The 11,238-nt window shown below is 39.7% G+C and overlaps 1 protein-coding gene across 2 annotated transcripts in view; it reads right to left on the reverse strand.

Moving 5' to 3' along the window:
• The window catches only part of klhl14 (kelch-like family member 14), a 16,751-nt gene extending 6,653 nt beyond the window's left edge, over positions 1-10,098 (reverse strand). Inside the window, exons 1-3 of one of the 2 annotated variants that reach the window (XM_016237229.1) lie at positions 9,704-10,098; positions 8,579-9,482; positions 6,786-6,907 (exon numbers count right to left, since the gene is read on the reverse strand). In XM_016237229.1, coding sequence (XP_016092715.1) covers positions 6,786-6,907; positions 8,579-9,482; positions 9,704-9,707 — 1,030 coding nt within the window. In that variant the 5' untranslated portion in view covers positions 9,708-10,098. Of the gene's footprint in view, positions 1-6,785; positions 6,908-8,578 lie in introns of both variants that reach the window. The other variant, XM_016237219.1, reaches the window with a different exon arrangement.
• Between the last annotated feature and the right edge of the window lie 1,140 nt (positions 10,099-11,238).

The following is an 11,238-nucleotide window of genomic DNA, read 5'->3' on the forward strand; positions in this document are numbered from 1 at the left end:
TATATATATATATATATATATTAGTGCTGTCAAACAATTAATTTTATTTTATCCAAAATAAAAGTTTTTGTTTACATAATATGTACAGTGGGGCAAAAAAGTATTTAGTCAGCCACCAATTGTGTACTGTGTATATATATAAATACACACACACACACACAGTATATATTTTGAAAATATTTGCATGTATATACATTTATATTCTTATATTTTATATTATATATAAATATATTTAATATATAAACATAACATATTTTTCTTAAATACATGCATGTGTTTGTATTTATATAGCCTATACATAATAAATATACACAGTATACACACACATATTATGTAAAAAAACCTTTTATTTTGGATGCGATTAATCGTTTGACAGCACTAACATATATTCAGAATAAAATGCAGTCACAACCAATCAAATCATATTTCCTCATATTAACAGCTCTGGTTTGTTGTAGATATACAGGCTGCTTTCCCGCAGTAGTATTTCCTGTCTCTATCTCGTCTAATTCTCCAGCTCCCGCAAAAGTGACCCCCAGTTGAAATAGAGAGAAATGGTCGTGAGGTGACAGTCATAATGAACATGATCATGTTCACTCCATAAATCTCCGTCCGGTGCCCGTGCAGCGTAAATCAGTCGTACGCTAAGAGCCACCTGTCTGCCTCGATCATTCATTTCCACTGTTACATCTCCGCTGCCTGATGGATCACAGTTGCTGTAAAATTAGACAGCCTTGAATTGCTTTTTTCCGATGGCCTCTTCTACCGCAATCTAACTGGAGTCTGACGCACCGAGGCCTTTCCATTGAGAACAAATCTGGACTGAATCGCACGGCTCCATCCCATGAGGGGAACCTCCTGACTGTCTCGCTGCACACAAAACCAGACTGATTGACACAGATCTTACTGTCAGTGAGAGAATGATTTGATGTCTCAGGTGTCTGGAGCCATGTGAGGCTTTTGTGGCCTGCTGACATTTACTGCTGCAGACGTGACACACGTGCCAACAGACTCACTGTTGGAAGGTGATTTGTTGCGAGAGATGATTCAAATGATCAGGAGGTCACAGTCTAGGCTTTGTTATTGATCTTACAGCCTGATGTACACAGGTGCAGATGCATCATATTGCTAAACTGACTGATAAGAAACCTGCACACTGCGAAGATTTATGATATTGACTTTTAAAGGCACAAATATCATGAAATTCAGCTCACTAGGTCTTTGTTTTTTAGGCTTTTAAGTTAACACAGAAAAAAAAACACTACATGCACACCTCACGCACCGGATGCCGTGCGCGCGCCCAAAGACAGTTGGACATAGTGGTGTATTAGGGGTAAAATATGATATAAATACTGTTCGGTTTCTCACACAAACCGATCGTTTCGTGTCTTAGGACATCAATGTGTCGTCACGAGCCGCAGGGTTTAATTTGGATTTGTCTGTGCATGTTTTTTTTACTCTCATAAATTTTGTTACCATTGCCATGCATTATACGACTGATAGACTGCAACAGTTTGAGTTAAAAATCTTCGTTTGTGTTCTACTGAAGAAACAAGTTAACCTACATCTTGGATGCCCTGGGGGTAAGCAGATAAACATCACATTTTAATTTTTGGGTGAACTATCCCTTTAATGACAGTGTATTGACATTATTATGACATGTTTGTGTCATATTTTAATCAAAAATCAAAAGAAAAAAAATTGATTTTTATTTTGGTTAAAGTAAATTGGTAACACTTTACTACAAGGTTTCATTTGTTAGCATTAGGTAACTACATTAATTAACATAAACTAACAATTGAAAATATTTCTAGTTAATGTTTATTTCAACATTTACTAATACATTATTAGAATAAAAATGGTATCTGTTAGTATTTAATGGACCTGAGCTAACATGAACTAACAATGAACTGTATGAATTATATTTTTATTAACTAACCTTATCAAGGATTATTAAATACCATAGCAACTGTCTTGCACATTGTTAATGTTAATATGCTAATGCTAATAGCCTATTTTTAGGATCATTATGACTAGCTTACATAGATTAAAAATAAATCATTAAATAGATAAAAATAAACAGCAATATGAAAAAATTATATAGGGTGAATGTGAATTCATTGCAGGGTTATAGTTAATATTAAAAGTGAAACTAAATCCATCAGAGGGAACTTTAAAAAAAAAAATATATATATATATAAAAGTTTATTGAAACTAAATAAAATATATATTTTTTTATTTCAGCTAGTTGCCAAGGGAATATTTATCATTTATTTAGTTTAATTTGATGTACTAAAATAACTAACACTGAAATAAAATGAATAAAAACTATATTTGTTTGTTTGTTTGTAAATAACCCCAAAATGACATGAAATTACTAAAACTTTAAAATTAAAATGTAAAATATAAAAATTAAAAAATATATAATAACACGGATTCATTGTAGTATCAATCTAAGTATTTATTCACCATAGCAGTGTTTATTGTACTGCTTTTAATTGATGCTGATTACAAATTAATTGTGAATCCTGATTGAGAATAAGAAAAAAAAGGAAAATTCTTGGATGCATTTTGATTTGATGGAAATGTGCTTCATTGTCATGAAAATAATAGTCGTAAATATAAACTTTATGCAATGCAAAAAAATAAAAATTGTTTTCTTCATGTTAATGTGTTTAAAATGAAACATGCTGTAACATCTAAAAAAAAAAAGGACTAAAAATGGCATGGCATAATCAACAGTCGTTTCCACCATAGCAGACTGTGTGCACTAGGTGGCAGTCTCACCACAGAGCAGAAAGCCATAGAAGCAGAGAGGTGCAGCCAGTCATGAGAACCATCCTAAATAGTGCTGATGAAGGTTTTAATCAGTCGCCGTTCCCCCCCTTTTGGGTTTCGGCTCATTGCAAAGTTATGATTGAATGTTAATAACCTGCACACCCCAAACGACATCAAGGGGCTGCTGGTGTGTTCACAGGATGATTTTGCAGTTTGGTCGCTCCGCCTGGCCATGGGCCATTTAAGACTCGGCGTCTGAGGCAGAAATAAAGGACATTACACCATGACCTCATGAGTGTAAGTTATATAGATCCAGATGTAATTCATTAATGAATGTTATGCGTGCTGCCAAACGCTTACAAGCAGGTTTCGCAGCGTAAGGTGTCTTTGTAGGTCTCACACCTCAGTGATTGGATGACTGAACGCAATTTTAGCCATAAAACAAAATGACTGCACGTCCGTTTATGTCCTTGTTTTGCCTCGGTAAGGAACAGACACTGTAGAATCGTTTTAATTAAATCATAATACATTATGTCTTGGCTAGTGGCTACACTACTGGTCAAAAGTTTGGAATAATTACGTTTTTTTTTTAATGAAGTGCCTGAAGCTCACCAAGGCTATATTTATTTGATCCAAAATATAGTAAAACATTAACATTATGAAATATTATTACACGTCAAAATAACTTTTCTATTTGAATATATTTTAAAATGCAGTTTATTCCTGTGATCAAAGCATTATTACTCCATTCTTCAGTGTCCTTCAGAAATCATTCTAATGTGCTGATTTGCTGCTCAGTTATTAATTATTACTGCTGCTTAATTATTAATGATGGTTCTGATTATTATCAATGTTGACAATTGCCTAAAATAGAAATCGTTTGTAACATTATAAATATATTGAAGCAGCAGAAATGTTTTCAACATAATAATAAGAAATGTTTCTTGAGCAGCAAATCAGCATATTAGAATAATTTCTGAAGAATAGTCTTATATTGAGTTATTGCATGCTATATTGAGCTATATATAGACTTAATTTAGGATTATAGGCCTACTCCAGTTATATGGCTTAAAAAGTGCTATAAAACAGAACTTTCAAAAGGTTTCTCTGATTCTCTGCAAACACATTACCTGCTATGTTTTCGAAGAACAAACTCGAAGCATTTTGAATAAGGAGGCTCTTGCTATACCACAAGACACCTGGAGCTTGTCATATACACATAACATTGCAACTGACACATTTACAAACAGTAAGTGATTAATTCTGTACTAGTTTGGAAAGTGTATTTGTACAATAGCATGCTGTTTAAACCATCAACAGCTAGCTCTGAGGCTAACAGTTAGCTTCAGAAATCATAAGCAAGAGCCTTTTTTAAAACTGATATATTACTGTATATAAACTGACTATTTGTTTTGAGGAAAACATGATTAGGAAAGAAAAATCTCCAAAGAGATCTCTTTATTGCCTCAATTGTTTCTTGTAGACAGCAATGAAATTACAAGTAGAGCAAATGAGATCTGTCTCCAGCTTCTCAGATGTTTCACAAGAGAAATCTCTACAGTTTCAGCGATCTTAACAATGTCTCAAACTGTGCTCAGATTTGCTAAGACATCAAAGTCTGTCATCAAAAGTCAGAGATGTCAGTATGAACCATTTGAGTTTGAGCAATATTAATATAGGGGATAGTTAAAGGGGTCATACGATGCGATTTCAATTTTTCCTTTCTCTTTGAAGTGTTACAAGCTCTTGGTGCATAAAGAAGATCTGTAAATTTGCAAAGACTAAAGTCTCCAATCCAAAGAGATATTCTTTATAAAAGTTGAGAGTCAACCACGCCTACCTAAAACGGCTCGTTCTAACACGCCCCCACATGTCTACGTCACTATGTGGGAAGATTTGCATAACGCCGCCCAAATGTTCACGCAAAGAAAGAAGGTGTAACTTTTATTCTCGCTGTAGTATTGTTGCTGCCGCCACCGCCATGTCGTGAAGGCGCTGTGTGTTTCGTTGTGAAAGTAAAACTACTTTGTTTGGTCTTCCAAAAGAGGACGATATCCGCTTCGTCATGCCTAGAGCTGATCCGTGCTGGTCGCTGAGGAAATACATCAACTTCGCTCTGTGGATCGCCGGATCGGCTTTCACCGTGGACGAAGCGGAGTCCAGCCCGGGGTCGTCACATGTGGTTGCCGCACGCTCGCCGGCCGCTCCTTCGTCGAATCCGCCGGCCGTTCTCAAGGCCGCCGGCCTCCGCTCACTCAAGCCTGACGTGTGTGACGCATTTTATGGAGGACTGTTTCCTGAACCTGCAGAGTAGCATACAATGGGTCTGTGCTCAAAGGCTGTTCTATAAAGTGGGGCAGTTCCAACTTTGCAAGGACAGTCTGGCACTTCTGACTCACAGCCTGTAAGTACATTTTTTATATTTAAAGATTTTGCCACTGATGATTCAAATGCGAGTAGCGCTTGTTGTTTGTCGTTTCTCCGATCACAAATGCAGACATGGTTTTATGTTTACGCAGCGTGATACGCAACGCAACTCGTAAAAACACAGCATAAGTCATTATAATCAGTAATTATGTCCCCACTGGATGCAACAAATGCCTCGTTTGTAATGGGTTTTATTGGTTTTGTCTCGCCGTGCCGGGAGACGGCATCAGAGTGTGTTAAGTGGCGTAACATTTCCGTCACACGCTTGAGGTATTCAGCCAATCAGAGCACACCTCGCTTTTCAGACCAATGAGCTTTGTAAAAATCGACGCGTTTCAGAAAGGCGGGGCATAGAGGAGAAACAATAATGTACAGTATTTGGAAAATAATGTTTTTTTAACCTTAAAGCGCATAAACACATTTCATTATACCAAATACACAAAATAATGTTCTTTTTAGCAACATCATATGTCCCCTTTAAGCTAAAAATGAAAATTCTGTCATTATTTACTCTCCCTCATGTCATTTCAAACCTGTATGCATTTCTGTCTCCAGCAGAACACAAAATAAGATTTTTTAAGAAAGTTGGGAACTAAACAATATTGGACCTTCATTGCATAGACCAAAAAAAATTAAATACAGACAACACCACTAAGACATTTTTCAAAATATCTTCTTTTATGGACAGAAGAATACTGTACAGTTTTGGAACGACATGAATAAATGACAGAATTTTCATTTTTGGGTGGCGTATCCCTTTAATTGTTTCTTTTAGACAGAAATGAATTGCAAATGCCACTTTTGCTTTTGTTTCCTGATCAAAGACAGAAATCTCATGTGTCTCCTCTGTGTATCAACATGAACTCACATGAACTACAGGTCAACCTCTGGCTCATTTGTGTCGATTAAATTTTTTCGATAGTCTTAGAAGAAACATCAAGAGACAAAGTTGAGCCTTAAATGAAACATACTAACTAGGATTTCCATTCCAAGTCTCCTGAGCTATGAAAGTTAGTCTGAGCATTAAAAATGATACATTCCATTCCAAGATTACACCACTATGACATCACTTTTTACGATTATGATGTCAATACTCAAGATTCCGACACATTGTTGTGATTTAAATCCTTGCAAGAATTCTGATTCTAATTCCTCATGCCAAAACACACGACAAACAACTGGCAGCACGCAAACCGCTCGCGCTCCTTCCCTGCTGCTTGCGAAGACAAATGCACTTACGAGAACGCTTGCCCTAATAAAGCAGTTCAATAAGAATACGTGTCATCTTCTGATGATGAATCTTCCCGAGATCATTAGATTAAAATTAATCTTGCCGGCACGCTTATGCAAAAAGACAGAGGCAAAAAAACACACAAGCGAATCCAGGCGTTACAGCTCCACAATGGTGTGAAGGCAGTCACGCTCTGATTAAAAAGTTACATTAAAAGTGATAGTGATACATCATTACCTCCTGCATCTCAGGAAGCTCTCGCTCTATTCTGCTCTGCGACAGAGCACAACCCAACACAGGCAGGGTTCTTCCTGTGGAAGAGAAAAGACCACGCTAGCAAGGCACTCACTTGTAAGGATCTTCCATGTCTTCTTTTCGTCGTCGTAGTACTGAACCAGATTACTAGGGAGGCGGTCGGGACCCGGGGGCAGGCCTCCAACCAACAGGAGCATCCGTTTGTTTGAACGAATCCTGGGTTACACAGGGACGGGGAAACAGATTCATTAACAATTCTGTCATTAGCCATTATTAGTGCAGAGCAATTACAAATTGAATGAGATGCCATGACAAGGTAAAAGCGTGTACAAACACAAGGAGAGAGACAGCAAGCCGAGCAGAGAACATGGGAGAATATTAATGCTGAACGACTCTATCACCACCCTCAAATGAACGGCAAAAAGAGAAACGACTTCATTTTTAAATTGTAGAATCAATTAACCCCACTGCAATGATGTTTCTCTAGGATTTGTGTGTGCGATGCACAAGTGCACACTAATGCAGGATGTATTTTTAGGTCTAGTTACTAGTGATAACTAGTTTGAAGTCTCATTTTAAATTGTGAAATGAACATACGCACAAATATGTTGAGCAACATAACGCGTCATTTGAATTTGGCAACATTTCATGTTTATTTATAGCTGTTTGCTTTAAATGTTATCTGATAAGTCTACAAACTGTTATACCTGGAATATTGACAAAATCAGATGTGTGGTTGTGATTCAAGCCATGTTAAGGTCTTGACAGCCTTTTTGTTCTTATCCTATTGGCCAAAGTTGTGCATGTGACTGCTGTCAACAATGAAATGCTTTTGAATATCTTGGCTGAATATGCATCCATCCATTCAGTCAATCAATAATTTAATTAAACTAATCAACTAATATCTAATCAATAGTAAAAAAATTAATTTAAAATAATTGTTACTGTGCAGTTGAAATCATTGATTCAATAAGTGCTTTAAAGTCTGGATGTTCAATATTTACAATCCCTTCAGCTCTTGCCTTGGACAATGAAAGTACACAGTCTTCAACACTAGTATCATCATCAGGACACCAATAGAGTCATTCGCTGTTTCCATCTTTTCAAGTTTCAAGTTCATGGATGATGCTCAGCAAATGATATTAACACCGGCAAAACAGAATAGAACAGAATAATACTTTCATATCATCTTAATTCCTGATTTCAGAATAGAAAAAAGTCTCATTTAAAATAAGATGATCTCATTGCAAACAATCTCTCTCTCTCTCATATTCTCCAACAACTGATTCCAGTTTATTCCACGGTCACCTATTCCTGCTAATTATCCCATCTGCAGACTGCAATAATGTCTGCAGTATGCAAGCTTGCAACAGTGCAGAAATTAATCAACCCTGAAACAGCACTATGATGAATAGAATGAGGATCTCACAGATAAGGCAACGCGTGGAAACTGTGAACAAGTATGGGAGCAGATATTGCAACAAAATATTGCTAATCTAATCGACTTCACAAGTTAACTATGCAGCATGTAAGAACACATGAGATATTTACCAGCGAGATTGATCTGTTTACTGACACCTGCCACAAGCCTGCCGTGATCACGTGCACGGCGTGTTGTGTAGTGCTCTACATTTACATACTCATGTCTGACATATACACAAGCTAAAGGATGAAAACAAACTTGGCTCTTTCCTCTCACACAAAACTGTGAAAATACAAGTACTTAATATTGTTTTTCTTCCTTATGCAGTTTTATTTGGCTTGTCTATAACAAAAGTTTCCATGGACACAACCCCTTTGTTAAAATGTAGATGTTAAAAAATAGATTTTTAAAACAAAAAGATTACTCTCTACGGGAACGTGTTAAGTTGATGCAGAATATCCTACCTGCTGGCTGTGGTCTGTCTGCAGTGTTGTCTGAAGGGCATCAGGTGGTAGTTCATGGCATCCAGGAGCAGTTTCTGGCACACCGGGTCGCTCCTCATAAAGTCCACCGACTGCACCCTTTCCACCAGCTCCGGGGCAGGGATGAGGGCGAAGCGCAGGCGCTTCATCAGGTCGGGAGTGTAGTGCATCCTGGTCTCCCTGTCGTGCTCCAACCACAGCACGGACATCTGAAAGAGCGCCAGCTCCGACTCCACGGGCGGAGGCAGGGCGTCCAGCATGGCACACATCTCCTCGAAGTTCAAGAGGAGCACATCCTCCACCAGGTACTTGTTGGCGAGCTTCTTGGTCTCGTCCAGCCCGTGCAGAGCTGCGATCTTGCAGATCTGCTTGTAGTTCTGCACCGAGATCTGGTCATTGAGGAACTGCACGCTGAGTTTGGTGATCTGCGGGATGTTGAGGATCTTGCTGACGGAGAGCACCTCCTCCACCGTGTCCAGGGAGAGGGTCACGTTGGCCGTGTAGAGGTACTCCAGCACCAGCCGCAGACCGATGGAGGAGCAGCCCTGCAGCACCAGGTTGTTGATGGTGGAGCGCGGGCTGGGCAGGAGCTTGTCGTCAGGGGAGGAGGATGGGGTGCCGCTGCTGCCTTGGTCCTTCCCCGCCAGCCCGTCTTCTCTGCTCAGCATGTGCGTGGAGAACAGGGACCTGAAGTACTGCGAGCAGGACGCCAGCACGGCTTTGTGGCAGTGGAACTGCTGTCCCTGCGCCGTGAGAGTCACATCACAGAAGAGCTGCTTCCTCCACAGCAGGTTGAGACCGTGCAGCAGAGTGTCGCTGTGAGTCGGGTCAAACGTGGAGGTTCGGTCACCCGATCTGGACATGACTTCGGGGCTGCGCACACCTCCTGCGAGTAAACAATGCCATTGGTGCACTACACTGCATGGAAATGCATCAGCCGGTTTTATAAAAGCATATTCATTCTGAAGGTATCTCATTCATTCATGCATGCATGCAAGTTGGATTTGTGAAGATATATGGTATATGTACATCGTGCGTGCATGCAAATGCATTAAGTTTGCAGCATGCAAGCGCATGCATTTCCCAACCACACGCATCCTTGCATACCCATCTATATATCTCATGCATGCGTTCGTGAGCACGTCAAATCCGATGGTCGCTGCGGGCTGAAACAAGCTGCACCGGGTTGTTGAAAAGCAAAGCCCACGATCTAGCCTACAAATCTGTTATCCGGCCACGCGAACACACACACACACACACGCACCCTTACAAGACATAAATGCATGCACACATTCCCCCGATATGCGATACAAAAGCAATTAGTTTGTCTCCCGCAACATCAGCATCATCACCACCGTAGATGTGCGGTTGCGCATCGTTTTGGTCGGCAACAGCACAATGCAATCGCTCCGTTCAACAACACGCGCGGTATTTCTCGCCCAATCTGAGGCAGAACAGTAGAAGAAACGGCAACTTTCAGCCCGTGGCACATTTACGCACAGTGCGCACCCGTGCCGAATGCTAGTAGTAGGTATCCAAAACTTACCTGACTTGAAGAAAAGTAAAGCTGCGGCTCCTTCAGTGCACTTTCTTTGTTCAGTCCTGTTGGAAAAGTCTATGATCGATGGATCAGAATCCTAACCATTGATCCCCGCTCATTCAAGCTCATTGATCATTTATGTTTCCTCTGAATTAACAAGAAGAAGAAGTGTGTGTGAGTGTGAGAGGAGCCGTGTGCTTTCTGCAAGAGAAGAAGAAGAAGAAATATACGTGTGACAAATTATGCTACCAAGAAACAACACATCATTATCCTTGGGCCTGGGGCTCAGTGAGTCGTAACGAGAGTAATAGGAAATCCACGGTCGGGGAGAGAAACGGACGCGCATGGCCGGTGGAGAGAGACCGCGCGGGGGTATGGATGCTGGAGAGACTCGCAAAATTATGGCTCAAGGCTATTGTAAAAACTGTCGAGCGTAAATGACTGCGATTTCAAACATCTATGGAAAAAGAGGAGAGGAGAAAAGGCGAGTCTTTCCTCTCTTTCTCTCTGCGTTATGGAGAGAACCGTCAAGTTTTAGTGCGCATTGCTAATTAGTCAATTTCTCTGTTCCTTCACAGCCCGACGCCTCTGCTGCTGAGCTGAAACTGCTAATTTCTGGGACCAGCCTTTTTTTTGGGCTCTGAACGGGGGATGGATGAATGGCTTGTCTCGCACAAATGACAAAAAGCCCCCCTCTGCCTTAATCTCCATCGCCAAAATAACCCCATCTTTTTCTCCTTTTGCTTAGTCCTTCAAAAGAACGAACAAGGGACTTTGGACAAACTTGTCTTGTGGTCTTGAGTGAGCATCATGGACATGAGATCAAATGCAAAAAATGTGGATGATCGTATTGCTGAATTATTTTATATATGTAGTTTAATGAGCCAAATAAACTTCTTTAGTTCTGCGTTGATTTAAACAGATTTTTAACAAAAGCACTTGACACGTACGAATTTATTTAACAAGTCTGACATTTCGAATGCATTGCTCACGCTAGAAGGGGTAAAAACTCAAATAGATGCCCTGATGTGCAGCGTTCCAAATGCATATTCATAGAAAACTAGTAAAAATGCTTCCACTGTAATCTCTTTACACTAAAATA

The sequence above is a fragment of the Sinocyclocheilus grahami genome, unplaced genomic scaffold, assembly GCF_001515645.1.
Source record: "Sinocyclocheilus grahami isolate Dianchi unplaced genomic scaffold, SAMN03320097.WGS_v1.1 scaffold19.1, whole genome shotgun sequence".
NCBI classification, from domain to species: domain Eukaryota; kingdom Metazoa; phylum Chordata; class Actinopteri; order Cypriniformes; family Cyprinidae; genus Sinocyclocheilus; species Sinocyclocheilus grahami.